The sequence below is a fragment of the Callospermophilus lateralis genome, chromosome 8 (assembly GCF_048772815.1).
Source record: "Callospermophilus lateralis isolate mCalLat2 chromosome 8, mCalLat2.hap1, whole genome shotgun sequence".
Taxonomy (NCBI): domain Eukaryota; kingdom Metazoa; phylum Chordata; class Mammalia; order Rodentia; family Sciuridae; genus Callospermophilus; species Callospermophilus lateralis.
The window spans coordinates 69,279,135-69,302,407 of record NC_135312.1 but is presented as its reverse complement, the minus strand read 5'-3'; the positions used below and the strand labels follow the sequence as shown (position 1 = coordinate 69,302,407).

Here is a 23,273-nt window from a genome sequence, read left to right as displayed (position 1 = left end):
ATGTTAGTCACTACAACCCCAGCAATGGCACTGGGGATTTATATCTCATTTTATTATATCCAAACTTCTGAGTCCCTAACCTGTTTTGAATGTCCAATATTAAATCTCAGTAAAGCCCCCCCCCCTTTTTTTTCACTCACCTTGCTGAGGAGCTGCCTATCTGCTTTCTTGATTTCACACCATGGAGCAGCCAGGAAAATGACCTCATGTATTCTGCCATCTTGAGAAACTTCTACATAAGGTTTTGGAGTTTTTCATACCATATGTGTGTGTGTGTGTGTGTGTGTGTGTGTGTGTGTGTATATACATATATATATATATATATATGTGTGTGTGTGTGTATTTTATGAAAAAATATAGATATTTTATGAAAATAAATATATACATATATTTATTTTATGAAATGCTGATTATGGTACTGACTATAGAAAATATTTAATACTATTGGAGAAAAGCTAAACCCAAGACTTAGTTAAAACAATTAACTTTTAATACACAGAGCACTATGAAGAAAAAGGCATCTCATTGAAATGATAGTATTAACCAGTGAATCTGTACTTCACCCACAGGAAGGAAAAATTGACTATAAGACTGCTTTCACTATGAATCTGTCTAACAGAATATCCACTGGGGATTCAGGTCTCCCAAGAAAATGGAAGGATCCTGCTGAAAGCTGTCTTGAAAGAATGAGCTCAGTGGTAGAACATCACTGGATTCAATCTCCAGTATAACCAAAAATAAAACGCAACAAAATATAAGTAAAAAGACAAGTATAATACAAAAGTGAGATAAACATACTAGTATATATTCTTATTAAATTCATATTTTGAAAGTTTGTATTATAATTTTGATAATTTGCCTTGTTCTGATTGGTCTAGTGTGAGGGTAAGTTATAGATGTATGTAATATGGAAGCATGTACACAGTGAGGTAGGAATAGCTAGAAATGTAAAAAACACAGGAAAAATTTATTCACCTGATATTCACATAATAACCAGGAAAACTGTATAAGTTTTGAGATGATGCCTTAGTCAAATAATAAGAAGAAAAAAAAATTTCCTTAAAGTTCAAATATAAAAATACAAACCTTTGTCAAGACACATGTTGTAACAACATTGCAGGCACCTCTGAAGGGCTAAAATGATATATAAGATCACCAGTAACTGGGGATCTCTGTTCACTGGCCCCCAAATTGCTTGATTCCTGTAAGTATTTTGCTTTTAGGAAGGGTAGCTGGATGGACTGTGACCTCCTGAACTGTAGCCCAGAACAGTGAAACAATGATGGTAGAAAAGTGGTGAAATCCGGACAGAGTGTGCAGTTGAATTAACAGCAATGCTTTGAAGTAAATTGTTAGCCTCATCACTATACCTTGTTTTATATGAATCATATAAAATATTAATATTAAGTGAATCTGGGTAAAGGGCACATGAGAACTTCCTACACTATCTTTTCAACTTTTCTATAAATCTTAGATTACTTGAAAATTAAAAGTTTACCAAAAAATGTGGGAAGGAGACTTAACTATGTACCTATGTACCGGTGCACACAAAAACAAACCTGAGCTGTAGTGATGTTCTGATAACAGCAACAGAGATGAATACACAAGTGTCATTTCAAAAACAACCCATGGAGAAAAGAGGAAGTAGTGGTTGGGAAAAGGGCACATGGGCCTCCTGAGTGCTGGCCATGTTTTACCTTCTTGACCTGAACTGGGGTTGCACACATGTCTTCATTTTTGGTAATTCACTGAACTGTACTTTTTATTACATACCCTTCAATCAAAGAAAAGATTAAAAATATTTCAGTATTACTGGCAAATACTTTCCCATTTCTGGTAAAGGTGAGAATGAACACAGAGTATAGAAATAAATGAGGTGTACAAGTGGCGGGGGGATCCTGTGTGGGCCCAGATACAGCAGTCATTAGACTATAAGTCTAAAGTTTTTAAACCTGGAAGGACCTTGGAAATAACCAAATTTAGCCCTGGAAAATTCTTCATGGAGGCAGGTTTGCAGGTGCTGCTGTGTTGGGAAAGGCAGGGCCAGACATGGGTGTCTTAACAGAGCTCTCAGGAGATTCTGAAGCAACCACATATATGCCACAGAGACATCTGGGGAGTGAAGTGATTTCAGAGCCAGAGTATCCCAGAAACTCACAAGAACCATATCCTCGGCCTGGCTTTCTGTATAACTAAATCTCAAACCCATAGTAAAGACTACTGAGATTTGAGACCCCCACTAGAAGTATCAGTAAGTTCCACCAACCTTAATAAGATTATCATAGACACGTTTTGTTATCATCATGAATTTTTTTACCCTAGAAATATCACTGTTTTTTCAATTTAATTTAGGTTTCATTCTTCCAATACAGCATTAATATTTTAACATATTTGTTATTTATTAAGTAATGGCAGGTCATAGTTTATAAACTATTAAAATATAAGGGCTACTAAGCTATGTATTGAAGTTGAAAAATGAGAAAACTAATCAGTCAGAGATATTATAACTAGTCAAGAGTTTCTAAAATTCAATTCTCTTTTTTCAGACTGATAAATTCAACTGAATTTCTCCCCATAATTATTGTCTAATAAGATGAACTTATATATACTAGTTTTGAGCTTGGATTCTTTCATTTATAGTTCTGTTAGTTGTGATTTTTCTGAAAATTTTTTCTATTGAAAACACTTCAACAGTATGTTGGCAATCATGCACAACAAAAAAATCTTCATTGGATACTTAAAATAAATTAAGGTGCTTCTTATTAATATAAGAGTAACTCATAGTATATTAAAGGTGAGTTTAATAACTTCTTTTAAGAAATAACAATTTTAGGTAGGCAATTGTGAAGAAAATTATCATCATAAAAGCCAAAGCCACATGATTCTTCCATAAACTCCAAGGTGAGAGATTGATGCCCTGGTTTGTCAAGAATTCTTCACCAGTACATCTGAAATTCAACACAAAAACATATGACTATATTCCTAACATCTTTCAAATTGTACTCAATATACTTGCTATTCCTTTGTTAAAGAAGTCTATAGGTCATCTAAATATTCAGTATTTGTCATTTCATAAGTAATAGCTAACAGTCATTGAGTACTTCAAATTTTGCTAGATATACTAAGCAACCTGTGCCTGACAGCTTAGTTAATTCCTAAAACAATCTAAAGGAATATAAATATTATGCATATTTCAAAAAGGAGATGATGCAGGCTTAACTCACTTGGCCAAGTTTACAGATTCACACTATGAACCAATTTCCTAGGCTTCTCAGATTCATCTGTTTTCAAATCTATAATGCTGCTCTCTTCAAAGGAAATACTGATCAAGTAAATTCATTTTCTCCTGGTGGGAAAGCCTCAGTTTTGATGATGACAACTCTGTCCCCTGTTTATATGATCAAAGCTCCTTAAATTCTGCTTACATCACAAGACAGTCATCCAAAAAATAGGCTAAGAATTTTAAAACCAGAACCATGGGGGAAAAGGGCTTGTGAACAGAATTCTGTTCTGTCAGCTCTCACACCAATACTATAATGAGCATTGCAGATAGTCAGCACAGGAAGATACCAGCAGGTCTAGGATCAGGCTCAAACCTTAAGTAGCAGCTGGAGGAGAGCAGGATGGAGTGCCTCTGTCACAGGTGAGAAAAGCACCTGGGCAGGGCCTACCAGTAGCCAATAATCCAGAGGTTCACAGACTATAAGCCCTTAGTAAACGGTCAAAATTCTCTATTACAAATTCAAATGTTCTGAAAAAGAACTCATTTTTTTCACATTCAATAATATTTTACTGTTAAGAGAACAAGAGTTACACAACATGTTCACATACATTAGTGCACAACAACTCACTTTACAAGTTAGAAAACTTAGGCTTAGAAAGTCTTATTGACCTTGAAAGGATCCTTACCAGATCTAAGGCCAGGGACCTTTCCATATCATACTATTATAGTAAGCAAACCCAATGTAACACTGAATGCAAACTTACATCACATAATTGGAACAGCTACTGCTTTCTGTTGTATTGAGTTCTGGACAGTAGTTTCGTCCCAAAAATTCATTGTGTTGCAAAGCCTAAAACACAAGGGGGAGAAGGGCAAGATAAATCGTTTCAAGGTATTATCACAAGGGGGCAAGTGATTATCACAATTATGTCCTCAAGTTTAATGTTTATGATTATTTCTAAAAAATGTTCTCTTTCTTGCCATGTCTTTGCCACAGCAAAGTACCTAATGTTCCCTGGAAATAAAGTAGACTAGGGTTGAGATGCTGGTTCCCATCGGATAAGAAAGGAGAACTCTCGTTAGATTAGACTGTGGTTACTTCCTTCTCTCCCAATTTTATGCCTCAAACACTATAATTAAAACAATATAACAGTGAAATGGTTCTGTGATTGGGTTTGGAGTCTCTGATGGCTTCATAACTGTGGCATGCTTGGTGGCTAGGAAGTTTCTGTGCAAAGACACAGAATGCCTGGCTGCTAGGAAAATTTCTGTGCAAAGACATGGGATGCCTAGCTGCTGTAGCAATGCTCTGCATAAGGAAGATCACCACAATGTTTCACCAAGCTCCACTGCACCTGAACCTGTCCATATAACAGTAAATTTAAACAATGGACTCTTTTGAGAGCTACACAAACCTCTTAACATTACATATTGCAACTAAAGAATGTAAGTGAGGAATAAGCTGCATAATGTTACTTACTCTGTAAGCTGCCTAATGACACAACGAGCAATAATGTACTACTGATGCCAATGATCTAATGTAACTTATTGATATAAATAAAGCTGACAGCTTGGCTATTCTGCTATTCTGCCTCTGCATCTTGTCTCTGTGTCTCTTTTTATTTTCCTTACATAATAGAGCTCAAAGAATATTGCTGATTTATAATAGCAATCTTCTCTTATTTATTTTCTTCCAATCAATTTTAATTATGATAGTCGAAAATGTAATCATTCTATATTGACACAGGTTATTTTGGAGTTGAATAGCTCATGAAAGACAATATGGTTTTGAGTATTATGTGATTTTCGTTCTGTTCTAGTTTTACTTTTTGATATAAACTATAAATTCTAGTCTCTCATCCTCTCATTTACTTCCTTATTTAACTAAAACACAACATGTTTATCATCAACTTTTATCTTCACATTTTACTATGAGATTTATCTATGACTTTCCTCTTCCTCAAACCATGGGGTGACTGGGGAAAACCCCATGTGACTCCAGGAACTTGTGCTAACTGAGGCTAACAGGAGAGTTTCATTCATTGCTCTTGAAAGGAGACTCCCAAATCACAGACATTCACAGCTCATGGCTGGGGAAATGAGCTGTTCAGGCTTTATTTTGCTTTTCTCATAGCTTGGAAACACATGTACTGTAACAGATGAAGACAACTTACCAAATAGCCATAATGAGGGATACTGAAGTACTCAAGCCATGAGAGCCAAGGTGGAAGAGGAGTGAAAGTCAGCAATATACCCAATAAACCCTACAAAAAGCAAAGACCATGAATCAGAACCCAACTGGTGATTTTATGAAGAATTCTAGATAATAGCCTTTTCAACTTTCAACTCTACAACTTTCCAAACATTTCTACTAGGATCAACTCTCTTCATATTCCTTCCATTTACTCTAAAAAAAAGATCTTCATCGTTTGAATGTGTATACACCTCTGTGTATCTAAGGTTGTTTATTATTTTAAAGGAAGGACCATTTCCTATAATCTTTATAATATATACTATTTGGACTATCTAAAATTATTAATACTATGTCCTCAACATTCTCTGTAACTGCACACAATGGAAATTTAAGAAGTAGTCATTCCTTGGTACCCGAGGGGGATTGGTTCCAGAACCTCAGTTCACAGATACCAAAATCTTCAGATATTCAAATACCTTATTTTTAAAATGGTGTAGTATTTGCATGTAAATCATGTACTTCCTTTTATACTTTAATATTACTTTCTATATATTTCAAATCCTTTCCATATTCCTTAATGATACTATAACATAAATGCTATATAAGCAGTTGACAACACATATTTTATGGCATAATGACTAAAAAATGACATTAAGAATAATTTGAGGTTCAGAATGCAGGCTTCAGATTACCCAAAGCCTAGAACTGATAAACACAATAATATGATGAAGTACAGCAGGAAAATATGGTCAATACTTCCATTTAAAGCTATCAGAAATCAATATTACAACAGAGACACTAGGAACGACTTCTCAAAACACAAGGAACAGCTATGAGGTTCACCTAAATGGTACCAAGTACCACTAGGATAGCAAAATAATGACAATGTTGTATGTGTGCCCACATTTAGATTTGACTTAACCAAGTGCTTCATATAACACATACCATCTCTGAGTAATATGTGGTTTCATGACTATGGTTTTAAGGTTCTACCAAGAACCTTTACATAATATTCAGTCAAAGCATCCAATAAATCAAAAAATTCATCTGTATTTATTAAAGGATATTTTATTTATTAGATGAAATATAAACAAGACATCACTTTCTGAATGAGATACATTGTAGTTGACAAATTCAGAAATGAAAGATTTACACTTTGACCAGAACTTATGCTAATTATGTATCACTGAAAGACATCTATTGTAGCAGAGATGACAAGTGCATTAATTGGTTAAGCACTCCTATTTAGTCCATGTCATGGAACAAAAATGTGAGAACTATGTTGGGGATATAGCTCAGTGGGTAGGGTGTTAGCCTCATGTGCACAAAGCCCTGGGTTCAATCCCCAGCACCACACACACACACAAAAAAAAAAAAAAAAAAAAAAAAAAAAAACAGGGGAACTTGTTCTGTTTATCTGTTAATTCATCTATGTGATTACAAACTTTAGGGCCATGTGAGATTAGAATTAAGTAACCATTATAAAGAAAAGATAAGCAGAAATACTTGATATAGACATTCTTAAGAACACAAAAAGGGAATCACCTAGTACTGTGGACTTTGGAATTTTCCAGTATTCTTAAAACACTCCTTTTCAAAATACAGGACCCAGGTAAGACACCCCTCCCCATGCCACACACTATTACACTTCTCAAGGAGCTTCACATTCACCTTGGAGTTTCAATGCATCCGATGAAACTGTCTCCACTGGTTAAACAGCTGGGAGTTCTCTAACTCCAGCATGAAAAGCAGGTAGAGAGTCTACTGTTCTCATTACTCTGGTTTCTAAAGTTCAAGGTCTTATTCAATACTATCAAGAAGTGTCTTTTAAAAGCTCATCACTAAAGACATATTCATACTAACTACATTAGAACACTAGCAAAATAAGTTTGGATAAAGTTGAGAAGGAAAGCTGGTAAATTCTCTAGAATATACCTCATCTAGGCCTCCTGGAAGCATCCAAATCCCATGTATAGAATACTCAAAGTAGGTTTTAAATGACAGGTAAAGGTACAAGGAAGAAAGAAGGGGAAATTTCCTTCTGATAGAAGTACAGTTCATACTCACCAGCATTAACAGATAATAGGTACTTAAAATTGCTGCTATGAACAAACATTGATATGAACCTATAGCCAGTAGCAGGGAAGCAGTTGAATAGTACACCATCAAAACAGTAAGCATCGTGATTAAGAAAGCTTCTGCCTCCAGTTTCAATCCTTAGAAAGAAAAGAAGGGTTTAGCCCTGCTGCCTAGGTCAATATGTATTCAGGATCATTTACCATGCAAATAATGCTAATAATCAGAGCAATTAATACCTGAATGAAGAAAGTTACCCACATCCAACTACCATGGGCCAGCAATTTCAATTTTCACCTATATATAATTGCATGAAGTTACAACACATATTTCTTTTGTACATTTACTTCCAAAGCACTTTTCCGTATAACACCTCTGTTTTCCTATGTGGAATTAGGACGAACTTCAGAACTACTTAGATGGAGAGGCACAGGCAACACAACTGGTCAAATTATACTGCCTTCTCCTGTACTCAGACATCACCACATTGCTCACTGTTTGCTGTCACTGCATTACTGAAGAAACAGGGATCAGGTTTCACAACTTCAGTGGTTTTAATGCCTGGGGGAAGGAAAGGAATCTCCATACCTAAGTCTCCCAGACAAACCATCACATGGCTCTGTGATAGAGAATGAAATAAGATAAGTATACTTTAAAAAGTGTAACAAGCAAACATTCATTATATAGTTTAAAGATTTGGAACAGCTATAAGAACACTGATCAGGAGTCTGGGGCCTAGATACCATGACCAATTCCTTATAACACACCTCTTATTTGTAAACTGGAAGTTTTTGGTTCTTATACTATAGTGTGTTATCATAAATAGATATTTCCAGTGTATGTAAGAAAGAGGGAAACATATATATAAATTCAGAAGCAATGACCTTGGGGTAAAGTCTGAGAACAATGCAACAATGATCTATTAAATCAATAAACCCCAAAGTAACCACCTTTCTCTCATTATTTAGGGTACAGGGAAAAAAGACATGTGTACACAGATTCTTTACTTTTCTATATATCTCTGTAGACCTTATCAATAATACATAACAATCTAAATTTTATCTGTATATAGTTGCATGTTGAGAGACAAAGAGAAACAATATAGATAGATAGGCAATAACTATCACAGCTCCTCAGCATAGTGTTGAGTTTTTTATAAATTATTTCTATGTTTCTTCATGATACATGGCATCTTGGTAAAATGAAGTTTTGTAAATATTGAAAGTTCTGTTGAGTAGAGCATGGGGCATGTGTGTGCAATCCCAGTTATTCAGTGGACTGAGGCAAGATGATCTAAATTTTAAGACCAGTCTGAGAAGCTTAGAAAGACCCTGATCAAGACAAAAAAAAATTTAAAACAGCTGGGGATATATCTCAGAGATAGAGCGTTTGTCTATCATCCATGAAGCCATTGGATTGATACCCAGCACTGCACCAAAATCAAAAACAAGAAGCTTCACTTGGGAAAGACTTGACAACAATGCTCAACTGAATGGCTATTGTTGAGCATGCACAATGGATACACACTTCCCTAGTGGTGGGAAGTGTGTACTTCTAGTTGTAGGAACCATAAACATGCTTGCAAAAGAAATTGGTTTTAACACATAAGCAAAATTAAAGACACATTCTCTTTGTATTGTTACTTACCTATCAAGAAGTATGCTACACAAGTACATATAATTGGCAGCAAACTCCTGGATAGTAAATCAGATACCAGTTTTCCAAAGAAGTAAGATGACACTTCATACCATCCACTAATAAGCTCTTGTCTACAAAACAAAAACACACACCACACATCCCAGATTAGTCCAAGGCACAGCCCAGCTGAGATGCTGCTGTCCAGGTTCCTGCTGCCACCAGGTCTGCCACCAGCTGCCCACGGGCTCCAGGCTGACCCTCCCACTCTGCCCCCATCCCTTCTCCATTGCAGGTATAGCATCCATGGAGGCGGGACACAGAGTCTGCATCTCCTCACTCTTCTCAGATACCCTGCTTCTCCTCTCAGGCTGACTCCCTCTTAGTAGTACAAAAAGGGCTAATCTTAGCAGTAACGAAAGATTTTCTTCACTCCAATTCTGGCCCTGTAAAAGATGACACTGTTATTCTCCAAGGCCTCAAAGCAACTTGTGACCCCTAAACTTTTTATACTTCTGCTTCTCTCATGTTAGAAAAAGAAAAGTACTTCTCCCTTCAATGATCACCAATCAATCCACCCATCAGCTACCAAACCCTCATCTTTCTTCTTCCTGATATCTCTCTCCTGTAATCCCAAACTCTTCCACCAGTATCTTCATTCCTTCCTTTTCTGATAATTCCAGTCCTTGGCATATAAATATGGTAAAATATCTTTGAAAGCAGAAGAAACAACCCAGTCTGCTTTTTAGTGTAAGACTGCCCTCTTGATCTTTTCATTCCTTCATCCACTAAGGCCAACTGTACTCCCACCTCCAATTTATTGCTAATCCTACAACTCAACTCTCTACCAAGAACTTCAAACTTTTCTTGCAAGGGTCATGGTGGCCTGTTATTTCCAAAAAATCTAAAGATACTTTTCAGCTCTTTATTGCTGGCTTTCTCTGCAGCACTGCAAACTGATGACCACACCTAATTCTGAAACTTTGTTTTCCCTTGGTGACAGGCCCCACAAGCTCTTGATTTTCTATTTTACTCTTGACTGCTTGTTTTCAATTAATTGTGATAACCTGCATACATATTTCAAAAGCTCATGTTACACAATGATAAATACATACAATTTATATTTGTCAACTAAACAAACCAAGAAATAAAAGAAAAATACTGGTAATCCTCTGGGTCACACCTTTGACCCAATTATAGATCCACTCCCCAAATAGAAACCTACTCACCTAAAGAGCTTCTCCAGTTCAACACTCTTTCCTCCTAACAGGCCGGCCAAACTCTGGAAGATAGTCAGTGTACAGAGTGCCCGGGCTCTGCCAGGACAGAAGAACAACAACAAAAAAAATCCTCAATCAATTCAAAGCTATTAGATCAGCTTTCAACTCACAGGATCTCCTTCCACAAATTATATAACATTTTTTTTTTAAAATAGAGTCTTTAGTATTTTGTTATGTCAGCCTGAGCTATCTGGTCAAAGAAATACCATCACCTTGAATTCAATGTTTCTCTGTTTATATTTTAGGAATGAATGCTTGGCACCATTCCTAAAATATAAACAGAGAAACAGCAAACTTAATAAACTCCTCAGATGGTTAAAAATTTAATTAGCCAGTTTGATTTTAAAGTTGAGTCAAGAAGATGGTGAGACATGTGGAAGAAAAATGCCAGATGTTGGAAGGAACCCGCACTCAATTCCTTCAGACACACAGACAGCACACACGTCAGCAAAGCCCGACAGCATCCGTGACCAGGACAGCCACCTTCCTACAAGGTCTTCAAAAATAAACCAAAGAGATATAATTTAAGAAGAAAAAAAATATGTGTACCTTCTCAGTAAAATATTTGTGTTTTTTTTTTTAAAAAGGGTTCAGTGAATTTATGCCTTTATAAAGATATAAATTTTATGATTATATACCAACCTCCTGGAAATAAGAACAAGCTTCTCTTCAAACCAACTTAACTGATATGAATGATTTTTAATTGAAACATTTTGAAAAAAAAAGATAATGTAGTACATCAATTAAGTGACATAAAAAACAAGAGAAAAAAATATTTTAAATATAAATTCAAGTGAACAATTCCAGCTATCTTAAAGGAAAAACAGGAGTCCAGAGACACTCCATATATTTTCTTAATGCTTAAAGAATGATGAAATAATAGTACCTGTAAATGTGTAAACATGAAAATGTTAATATGATAATTAAAATAAATAGGAAAGAGCCATGCCTAGTAGATAATCAACTACATAACTTAGAGTCCAAAAATATACTTTATGTAAACTTATAAGCTAATTTGAGATGCATGGGATATAGCAAAGATTCAGTTCAATGTAGCTAATGATATTATAGTGTTCATAACTCTGAGAAAAAAAGAATAAAATTCATTCAGCTACATAATATGATTTATTTTATATTACTTTTTATTATTACAGAACCAATTCATTCTAATTCTTTGTAAGATAGTAACTCACATTTGTCATATCTAGTATTATCTAGATTGATTTTAATTTTTGATTTCAAATAAATCAAAATATACCTGTGCATATATAGTACAAAGTAATGATATGATTCATAAATATGTTAAATAATGAAATCAAGGTAATTCAGGTGATCTCCACCACCTCAAATATTTATCATTTTTCATGGTGAAAACATTTGAAATTTGATCCAAGCAATTTTGAAAGGAATATTATTATTTAGCATCTTCACAGCAATGAGAAATGTATCTCAAAAAAATAAAAAAAAAAATGTGTCTCTTCAATCTGAGACTTTGTACCCTTTGATCATAATCTCTTCATTCTGCCCATCCCTCAGATTCTGGCAACTACCATTTACTATTCTATTCTATGCTTCTAAGAATTTAATTGTTCTAGAATGTATGTATGAGTGAGAATATGTGTTATTTGTCTTTCTGAGCCTGGATTAATTTACTTTCCATAATATTCTCCACTTCCATCCATGTTGTCACAAATGACAAAATTTCATTTTTCAGGGCTGCACAGTATTCCATTATGTATACATACTACATTTTTTTTCCCATTCATCTGCTGACAGGCACTTTGATTCCTTAACTTGACTATTGTGAATAGTGCTGCCATGAACATAAGACTGATGACACCTTTTTCACAAACTGATTTCAAATAATTTCCATAAATATCTAGAATTGGGATTAGTGGATGCAATCATTTTAAAATACATTTTCCAAATTTGCTTAGCCATAACTACAACCTTATAAAGCTATTAAATCAAAGGTGCTCACACTCTACATAGGATTCAAAGCTAGTTCTTAGTTTTACAGATTAGAGAAAGTGCAAGGATAGTACTTGATCCCAAAGAAGAACAAAACCTTTGGTCTCCGTAGCAATTTCAAATGATAAAGGACTGATAGTCACTGCTGGAGAGTGCTTTAAGGACATAGTTTCCAAAATGATGCAAAACTACTGTTTTCTAATCAAAAGAATAAATCACTGATCATCCCAGGAGGGATTAGGTAAGCCACACACACAGGCTACATTCACATAGCCAAATGCCCACAGAAAATGTTAACAAAGATAAGTCAAAAGGATGAATTAAAATAAGGCTGATGTCTAAATTCTTCAAAAAAAATCTCAAGAAATTGACCAAGATACTTAGCATAAACAATGTTTTTTGGAACCGGGGGTTGAACCCAGGGGCTCTTTACCACTCAGATCCAGCCCCAGTCCTTATTTTTTATCTTGAGAGAATCTTGCTAAGCTGCTGAGGCTGTTCTGACTCCACCTCCCAAGTAGGTGGGATTATAGGCAGTACCTGGCTCTGACATAAACAATTTACAGGGGAAAAAAAATTTACACTGATATACAGTTTCAGAGGTTTCAGTCCACCCTTGGCTGACTCCTTTGGTTGGGGTTAAAGCAGAATATTATGGCAGAAGTGATGTTGGAGGAAAGCTGCTCAGCTCATTGCAGCCAGGAAGCAGAGAGAAAGAGAGAGGAGGAGGGGCCAGGGAAGAGACAAAACTTCCACCAGGGCATGCCCCCAGTGACCTGCTACCTCCAAATAGGTCCCACACCCACTAGTCTTTCTAACTATCAATTGATGAATCCACTGGTGAGAAATGTGCCTTCATGATTCTGTCACTACCCGAAAGCCCCACCTCTGAACACTCCTGCATTGGGGAACCCTTCAACACATGAGAGTTTGGGGGATAGTGTAAATCTAAACAATGCTCATTCTTAGTTTAGAAAATAGCCAGCCTTCTCCATGTATCAAAATAGACTCAACACAAGCTTTTACAATCACCCTCTATAATAAAATGGGGATAGACCATACAGCCCCTTTGGCTGTTTAGAGGTCACCTTAGGCTCTGGATGACAAGCAGCCATCCCATCAGGTAGCCATGTATGGTTCTCCATACACGAATTCTGAGGAGAACCCTGGGTCTGGGATGTTGCTGAGCACCTATGTTCAGAACATGACACAGCCAGTTAAATCTCTCATCATGAGGAGAGACTAAAGGACACATTACAGTTGAAACTAGGCAACAATCACAACAAGTAATATGAGTGCTCCATATAACAGGAAAAACTGAGTCCCATCCTCTTATCTGACACTCTTATGTTCCAAAAAAAAAAAAAAAACACCAAAATTCAAAGAAATTGACTCACAGGTAACAACAACAACAACAACAGACAATCTTGATTACATCAAAATTAGAAACATTTATGTGTCAAACACACTACCAACAGAGTGAATAGATAACCCAAAAAATAGGAGAAACTATTCACAAATTCAGTAACTGATAAAGGATCAGAAAAACATAGATATAAAGAACTCCAAGTCAACAATAATGAAAAAATAAAACAATTAAATTTTTAAAAAGGCAAAAGACTTCACAAGATATTCACCAAAAATCCAATAGATCTCTATTAATTACAAAAAGAAAAATGAACAAGTTCTGGTGGGGACGTGGAGAAACTGGAACCCCTGCCTGCTGCTGGAACAATGGAAAATGGTGCAGCTGCAGTGGAGGACAGCATGGCAGGTCTTGGAAATCTTAACAGAAAATTCTTATGACCCAGCCATTCAATATACCCCATTGAGGTGAAAGCAGAGACTCACAGAGATAATTCTAATAATCATAGTATTACTCACAATAGCCAAACAGGGGACAATAACACAGACTTTCACCAATGGATGCATAAACAATATAGTGGACAATTAGTTGGCCTTATAAAACAAATTCCAACATATACTACAGTTTGGATGAACCTTGAGAACATTATGCTAAGGGAAATAAGCCAGTCATATGCAAAAAAAAATATTATATGACTGCAACAGAGAAAGTCAAAGATGGTTGCCAGGGGTTGGGAGAGGTGGGAATGGAGAGTTACTATTCAATGGTATGAAGATTGCATTTCAGAATATGAAAGAAAGATCTGGAGGTGGACAGTAGTGATGGATGCTCAGTATTATGATGCCACTGAAATGTACATATAAAAATGGCTGCATATAATTTACCACACATATACATACATGTGTAAAAAAGAATATTGACTCTTTGCTGAGTTTTGCACCATACTTATTATAAATACAAATTCTTGAATGGATGTCTACAAGATTGAATAAAGTAATGGCATTTTATCAAAATCAAGATCCAAAGTGACCTACCTATGGTAGACGTCAGTACAATCATGTTTTAGTGCCAGGAAAAATGCACCTATGACCACTCCCAGAATGACTGCCATAGTTATCTTTTCAAAAAGAAAAATGAACATAAAAAAGGTAAGAATTTCAATTAGAGTTAAGATTTTTCATGTCATTTATTATTATATGACACATGGATATATAATCACATCTTTCCATTTCAATAAACACTTTAATGGTGTGGCCAGAGTCCCTAGGAGAATATAAAGCAGTATATGTTATGAAAATGCTATCTAAATTAGATGGCAAATTAATGTATCTTTTCTTCAGGAAATTGGCAGGACAACAAGCAGACTACTGGACAAGCTAAAATTACTCTCAGTGTCCACCAGGCACTGTCAGTTAAGGGTCCAGTTCAATTCAGGTACTGAACCCACAAATGCTACTAAAGTTAACAGACATGCAGGGATATGGGGAAGTCATTTGGGAACAAATGAAACTCAATACTATAACAGTATTAAAATGTGAAATAATCTGTGAAGGACATTTATGGCATAAAGGAAAATAAAGTTTAAAAAAAATGAAGCATGATCTGTAAAGAATAGTTTGTGGGGACCCTAATCTGGAAATACTTCCAAATAAATGCTGATGGTTCTACCAATGTGCAATATAAACAGGTAAACAAGAGTCTTTACTTTCATAGTATAACTTTTAAGAATATTCAATCTTTCAGTTTCAACCCTCCATATTCTTAGTTTATTTTAATTCCAACTTGACATCTTATACTACCAATAAGTACTAGGATGTTTCCTATAGTTTTCAAAATTCTACAATTATCAGACAGCTTTCAAACATTTAACAAAACAAAGAATTGCATGACAATATCATGCATACTTTTATGAGGTTACACATTTTATTCTGTCTTACATTAAAAAAAAAAGAAAACTAAGCATTAGTAGTGATAATGGCCATATATATGAGCTTTGTGCATCTGGTTTGTTTTAAACACAAAGATGAAAAAGGAGTTCTTCCAAAATGTTACTCAATCTTTGTTCAAATATGTTGAACCAACATTTCTCAAGGATGTGCTCTGAGGGGTGTCTATAGCTTTAACTACAAAACAAAACAAAACAAAAAACCAAAAAACTATAGATGTTCAATATGTTAATAGAAATGATTCTCAGACAGATTGATAACAATGTCTTCCAAATTTATTTAATCAGGAAAACTTTAGCACAATGAATAATCTCTAAATAATTTTATATAGATAATTCATTTATTCTAAGAACTTCCAAATACAACTGCTGGCTAGAGGTCAAGTCTGAATCTTGTAAAAAACTAGTTTAAATCAAAACATAGCTATCAGGTAACAGATAGCGTCTTATAAGAAGGAAGCCATAAAACAAATCTGTCTTAATATTTTAACAAATCTATCTTCAAAACTTAGGCAAAAAGAACACTCCAGTTTAAGAATCCTAAACCACAAGGATCATTAAACTATGCTCCACAGATCAAATGAGGCCAGAGACTGTTTTTTCTTCTGCCCACAAATTAATAACAGTTTTGTAAAGTAAAAAAAAATCATAAAAATACTATGTCTTTTGATATAAGATTTATATGAAATTCAGGATCCATGAATCAAAGTTCTAGGAGAACATAGCCAGGTTCATTTTTTATGTATGACCTAAGGCTGCTTTCACTCTAATGTGAGAGGTCACTACCTGAGACAAGGACCATATGGACCTGAAAAGCCTAAAATATTAACTATTTGGCGCTTTCCACAAAAGAGTTTGCCTCTTCCTACACAAATATTCCAGCATTTACAAAATTGTTGAGATTTGTCCCACTAAGCTCAGGGATCTCTAAGAGTTCTCCCCTTATTTTAGAGACTACTATTCTCTGAATATTGCTGGACTTCCTTTTGTAGAACTGAGTTCACTGATGAGACCAGAGGGCTGAACACCAAGCCTAGAGGCACTGGGCTTCTGTTTGCATCTTAAGGACACCTAGGACCAAATGCACAATCCTGGTGTATTTGCAAGTAGCTATGTCCTAATCATACTCTTTCCAGAACTACTACTTTGAGAAGCAAGTAAGAAACATAATACATAAATCATATAAAAGAATGAATGGATTACATCACATTGTTCAAAAATACATAATGCAGGTTGATAGATCTAAGTCATCTGACATGCTTCCAAATGACATCAAATTTGCTCTGAAACAGTAAAACTTTACCCTTGATTGGTAGGACATAAAACTGTCCATGGTCTGAGAGAAATGACAGATCAAAAGCACAACAAACATTTGCAGAAATTGACAATCTGACTCAAATACAGATGCGGGCAATAAGTAAATATGAAAATTATGATGGTTAATGTTAAATACTCAGTAGTACTTCATTAGAGTCCACAAAGGCCATCTTTCAGTACAAAACTGAAACTCAATGATTGATAATGTGCTTTTGGTCCTCGGCCTCTTTAAGATGCAGACAGAGGCCTAGTGTCTCCAGGCTTGGTGTTCAACCCCAAACAATCAGCTAAACTGATTTCCTTACAAATGACAGAAAATGAACTGGAAGTTAGAAAAGCTTTGTATGACACAGGGGTTAAAAACAACAGAAAAACCTTGAGAAGTGATAATCAACAATGACCACAGAGCTAGCCAAAGAAGAAAAAATTACATTATATTATCCTAGTTAAGAGGGTTAACCTGACAGTTAAGTCTGGTTACTATCTGTGCATAAAATGCAAACGCTTTGAGGTATCTAGTCCTTTCTAAAGTTTAAAATCTCTCAATAAGGAAGGTGAATTATAAGGAAGGGCACTTTGCATACAGGATCCTCCAGCAGACAGTGGGCAGCCCAGACAATGGTCAGCCTAGACAACCCTCAACTGTTTCAGTAACATCAAGTTCTCTCACTGCCTCATTTCAAGGGCAAAACAACCCTCTTGCCCCTACTGCCTTTTGTCTCCCGTCCCTCTTCTCCCTCCATCGGTGCTTAAATTTTCTATATAGACCTTTCTGCAATCTGATATATCAATTTTCATGTCTATACCCTCATAACAAATGAATTGCGTGAGAACAGAAATGTTTATTTTTACCCATTTTGTGTACTGCTTTCTGAGTTCCCAAAATGCAACACATGATCTTGTGAATGACTCTGCAAATGAAAGTGGACAGCTATGCAATACCCATACATATCTGAGATACACTGTCTTTATCTTATTTTTTTTTGAGGAAAATTTTTTTTCTACTCAATATTACCCATTATAATTTGTCTAAATCAACAAAAATTCTGGGTGAGGTAATCCAAGACTCACTAAGAAACTTTCCCATAAGTAAAACTTGTGATTTTTTGTTGTTGTTGTTCTATTGGCCATGATTACATACCAAATGAAGCAAGGATAATAAATGAATGAAAGAGAATAAACCAATTCCTGAAGTAGATCATATCAAAACCATGTTAATTCTACAGGGGTATTTCACAGCATAATTAAAAGAGTCTCAGGTCACCTGAAATATGTTTTCCTCAGGATCTCTCAGCAAGTTCTTGAAAAAACGCCAGACAATCCATCTGAGCTGATGATAGAAGGAGGTGATATAGGTGTTCTCCTTGAAGGCAGAGCTCCTCTTCTTCTGACCACCTGAGAGCTGGTCTAACTCAGCTTTTGTTTCTCTGTAGATGGAGGAGTTGAGGTAAAACTCAACTAATGTTTCTATGACTGGTATTTTCCCCTTGGAGAGCTCTTTAGTCTCACTGACTTTCAAATAAAAATGAATAAAGAACAAAAACACTACTATCAGACAACAAGTTATTTAATGCATTTTTCTATGACTCCTTTCTTCAATAACAATTTGATTTTAGAGCTTGAATATAAAAATTACTAGCTTTATTGCCACTTTTCACATTAGGAATACACAGGTGAATGAGCTGGCTACTACTATGACTGTAATTACAGATACAGCAAACTCACTGACCTTTTCCTCCCAACTTGGAACCTAACCATTAAAATAAATATCTTCATACAGAGTTATAATGTTAATATAAAAATCTGGTCCTTTTATTCTACATGTTAATGCATAAAAAACTGTTTCTCATTTATAAGTACTATAACAATGAACATACTTATTTTTAAATGGAAACCTCCCCATAAAATCAAAAGTAGCATATAAATGCTCACTCATAAATAAAACAAACAAACAAACAAACAAAAAACCATAGCACTCATAGGTAACAAAGCCTATCTGTTGACTGGTATCAGAACACAACATTAATACAAATTCACAAAGCCCTATTATAATATCTTTCCATATCACAAAACCTCAGCCAAATTGATTAGGCAAAAACTGTGAATCTGAGACTGATGTACCTTCACGCCCCTCTTCCTCTCTGTTTAATACCATAGCAGAAAATTCTCCATTAATGATCTCCAGAAAGAAGACTGCAGGGCTGTTGTACAGCTTACAGGGATAACCTGCAAAAGAAGGCACTCCAACAACTCAACCCGATGGTCTTTGAAAGTAAAGAGGACTCACACAGTGTGAGACAGGTGAGACTAGGGAAGGCAGAATTATCATCTTCTCCCTCATTTTCATACATACATACATACATATCCAACCAAATCTGGACTCTTTAAAACATATTACATTAGTTATTATCTACAATAAGTAGTAAAGTTCAATAAGCTATCTAAATTTCCTGGAGTTTATCAATACTCCTTCATAAGACTAAGGCTAAGTCCAAGAAGGAAGTTTTGAAGGCCCCGATGCATTGTATTCTCTGAGTTGATCCAAGAAATACTGGAATGGCAGTACTAATGACAACAAGATAGCTTTTCCACCTATTAAATTCATATTTCAAATTTATCATCTGTCAATCTGTCATAATTCCAAAGAGGAACAAATCCTTCAGGGTAGCATTCTGGAAAGAAAATGACCAGTACAGTACACCTGAACTCTTTCCTCCACTTGTAGTGGCATAAATCATCTAAACTTTGCCTGTGGTCTGATTCTTATCTCCTCTGGACTCCCCAGACCCATACATGCTTGAGTATTTTTTTAAATTTTTTTTTTAAAGAGAGAGTGACAGAGAGAGAGAGTGAGAGAAAAAAAATTAAAGAGAGAGTGTGAGGAGAGAGAGAGAGAGAGAGAGAGAGAGAGAGAGAGAGAATTTTTTAAATATTTATTTATTTATTTTAGTTTTTGACGGACACAACATCTTTGTTTGTATGTGCATGCCAGGCGAGCGCGCTACCGCTTGAGCCACATTTCCAGCCCATAGAGATAATTTTTTAATATTTATTTTTTAGTTTTTGGTGGGCACAACATATTTGTTTGTATGTGGTGCTGAGGATCGAACCCGGGCCGCACGCATGCCAGGTGAGCACGCTACCGCTTGAGCCACATCCCCATCCCCCATGCTTGATTATTTTTAAAAGAGAGATATTAAACAAAAACAAATTTAAAAAGACAACTGTTTAGGGTCATAGAGAAGCATCTATTATCATACCCAAATATCTCTGAAGCAGATTGTATGATATAATTTTGATTGTATGATATAATCACATAATTTAATAAAAAATTCAAAGAATCAGACATCCCTGAAATATTGGTCCAATCAGATTTGGGATTAGCCATTCCATTGACTAATAGATCACTCACACACACTTAAGTCCTAAATCTTGAGTCTAATGTTTCTAGAAAGTTAAGTAGCATCTCCACGAGCTCTTGTGAGGCAGAACAAGATTACATGCCATGGTAAAAACTAAAAAAGCAATATGTTATAGGTCTCAAAATAATAATATTGGGCCATTCCATAAATATTTAACTGACAGAATAACTGGATATAAATCCAAGTAGTTAAATTTTGAACTTTCAGGGAAAGATCACTGATACTGTTTGTATATGAATCTCCCCAAAGATTCATGTTGTTTTAATCAACTGTGACCAAAAGACCTGAAAAAAAAAACATAGAGAAGGAAAAGTTTATTTTGGCTCATGATTTCAGAGGTTCAGTCCACCATCAGTCAACTTCGTAGTGGTGGGCCCAGGTGAGATAGAACATCATGGTAGAGGGGCATGGAGTAGGAAAGCAGCTCAGATCATGATAATTAGGAATTAGGGAGAGAGGTCCACTCACCAGGAACAAAATATAAGCGCAAAATGTATGTCCTTAGTGACCTACTTCCTCTAGCCACCCCCTATTTGCCTGTAGTTATGATCCAGTTAATATATAACAGAGGATTAATCCATTGATCAGGTTATACCTCTCATAGTCTGATCAATTTACCTCTGAACAATCTTATACCATCTCACACATGACCTATTGGGGAAAACCTCATATCTAAACCACAACACATGTGTTTAAGGCATGGTACCCCATATAGCAATCTGATAAATTAATAACTTGAATGGACTACTATTTGGTGGGAGGAATTAAGTCACTGGAAGTATGCCCTGGAAGAATTTATCATGCTCCTGATCTCCTCTCCCCTCCCTCCCTCCCTTCCTCCCCTCCCCCTCCCACCCCCCCTCTCTATCCCTCCCTCCCTCCCTCCCTTCATCTCTCCCTCCCTCCCTCCTTGCTGGCAAGAGTTAAACAGTTTCCACCACTACACTTTTCTGCCATGATGTTTCTCACCAAAGGCCCAAAGAAATGAAGCTTAGTTCTCACCTAAGGCCAAAAGCAATGCATATAGCTGTATTGGAGTGAAACCTCCAAAACCATGAGCCAAAATAAACCTTTCCTCCTCTAAGTTACTGTTCTCAATTATTGATCACAACAATGAAGAGTTGATTAACAAGAAGTGGGGTCATTGCTGTGACTATACCTGACCATGTGCTTCAGAAGCCTTTGAAAATGATTTGCGGGAAGAATTTAGAAAAATGTGGAGATACAAGATAAAGAAGCTTTGGAATGTTGTAAGCAATTATGGTGTGATCTCAGATGACCAGAATGTCAACAGGAATGTGGACAGTAAAGATTGTGTTCATGGGATTTCAGATTATAATGAGGACTGTTTTGGGAACTGGACGTGGTATATTCTGACAAGGAAGTTGTTTCCATTTTGTTCATGTCTCGACACTCTCTGAGGCTGAATTTAAAGCTGATGAACTAATTAATCTACTGGAAGAAATTTCAAGGCAACAAATCATTGGGACTGTGGCATAGTTATTGCTAGTAGCTTTTAGCCATATTTTTAGTGAGAAATGGCAACAAGAAGCAGAAAAGAAACATTTAAAAATTTTCTGTTTGGCCAGAAAAACACTTGTAAAGCTGCAAATAAGGAAGGTGTGGTTGCTAAAGAAATCAGAGCCTTTAAAGAGAAACCAATGTTTCATGGAGAAAAAAGGAAAGATGTTTAAAGGTGTAAAAATGATAACTAGTTTGAAAGACTCTGCTTTGAGAAGAGAGTCCTGGGTTACATTGCAGGCACAGGGCCACCTAGAAACTTGTCCTGCCAGGACTCATTTCACTGTCCAAGCACTCAGTAGCTGCTACAGCTATTGTTCGAGCAGACCCAGCTACTGTTCCTACAGGCAGTGGGCCTTGGTGTCATCTGTGTTGTGCCAGTTTTAAATAATGCAGAATTCTGAAGTAGGGGGTTCATGAAAGTTTTTACCCATATTTCAAAGGAAGGAATGGGAGATAGGAATTTGTGTCAAGGTTGCAGTCTCTGCAGGCAGCCCCTGAGAGGGTGATGTGAGATTCTGTGAGAGGCAGCTAAATCAGTAATGGAGTTTCCAGGACTAAGAGGTGCCATGAACCATGGAATGTCTGCTGAGGAAGGATATATGCAATGAACAAGGCTTTTTTGGAGGCTGTTTATTCCCTTTTGGAAGGGAAATTTTTACTCTGTTCCATTGTATATTACAAACATGTAACTTACTTTTTATTATGTATACGGGCCCACAGCTAAGGTGTTACCTTGAGTCTCACAGAATACTTTGGATTTAGAGTTTTGAGAAATGTTGGAATTGTTAAAGACTAGAGGAGATTGGAGAACTGAATGCATTTTGCATTATGAGATGGACATGAGCCTTTTGGGGTTGGGGCAGAATATTATGGTTTGGATATAAAGTATACACTTAAATACTTAAGTACTAAAGAATTTAAGACTTGGTCTCCAATGTACAGAGATGGAGCTTTTAAGAAATTATTTGATTATGAGGGCTCTAACTTCCTCAGGAAACTAATTCATTTCATGGGATAATAATTAGAATAGATTACTTAGAAGTGGGACCTAATTTGAAAAAAATAGTCACTGGGTTCATGCCCTGGAAGGATTTATTTTGCCCCTAACTCATTTCCTCTCCTTTCCTCTCCCTTCCCCACCTTTCCTTCTCATTCTCTCCCTCCTCTTTCTCCCCTTCTTCTTTTTCTTCTCTCTCTCTCTCCCTGTTTCCTTCCCTCCCTCTTTTCCTTCCTCCCTCCCTCTCCCTCCCCCCCCTTCCCTCCACCACACCCTTACATCATTTTTCTGCCTCACCTCAGGCCCAAAGCAATGAAGCCAGT

The 23,273-nt window shown here is 36.0% G+C and overlaps 1 protein-coding gene across 1 annotated transcript in view; it reads right to left on the bottom strand.

The window, feature by feature from the left end:
• Positions 1-2,800: 2,800 nt before the first annotated feature.
• LOC143386871 (broad substrate specificity ATP-binding cassette transporter ABCG2-like) overlaps positions 2,801-23,273 on the bottom strand; it is a 41,985-nt gene continuing 21,512 nt past the window's right edge. The window contains exons 8-16 of the mRNA XM_076841663.2: positions 19,129-19,233; positions 18,272-18,519; positions 14,780-14,862; positions 10,358-10,444; positions 9,141-9,262; positions 7,485-7,633; positions 5,398-5,487; positions 3,988-4,073; positions 2,801-2,948 (exon numbers count right to left, since the gene is read on the bottom strand). Coding sequence (XP_076697778.2) covers positions 2,801-2,948; positions 3,988-4,073; positions 5,398-5,487; positions 7,485-7,633; positions 9,141-9,262; positions 10,358-10,444; positions 14,780-14,862; positions 18,272-18,519; positions 19,129-19,233 — 1,118 coding nt within the window. The remainder of the gene's footprint in view (positions 2,949-3,987; positions 4,074-5,397; positions 5,488-7,484; positions 7,634-9,140; positions 9,263-10,357; positions 10,445-14,779; positions 14,863-18,271; positions 18,520-19,128; positions 19,234-23,273) is intronic.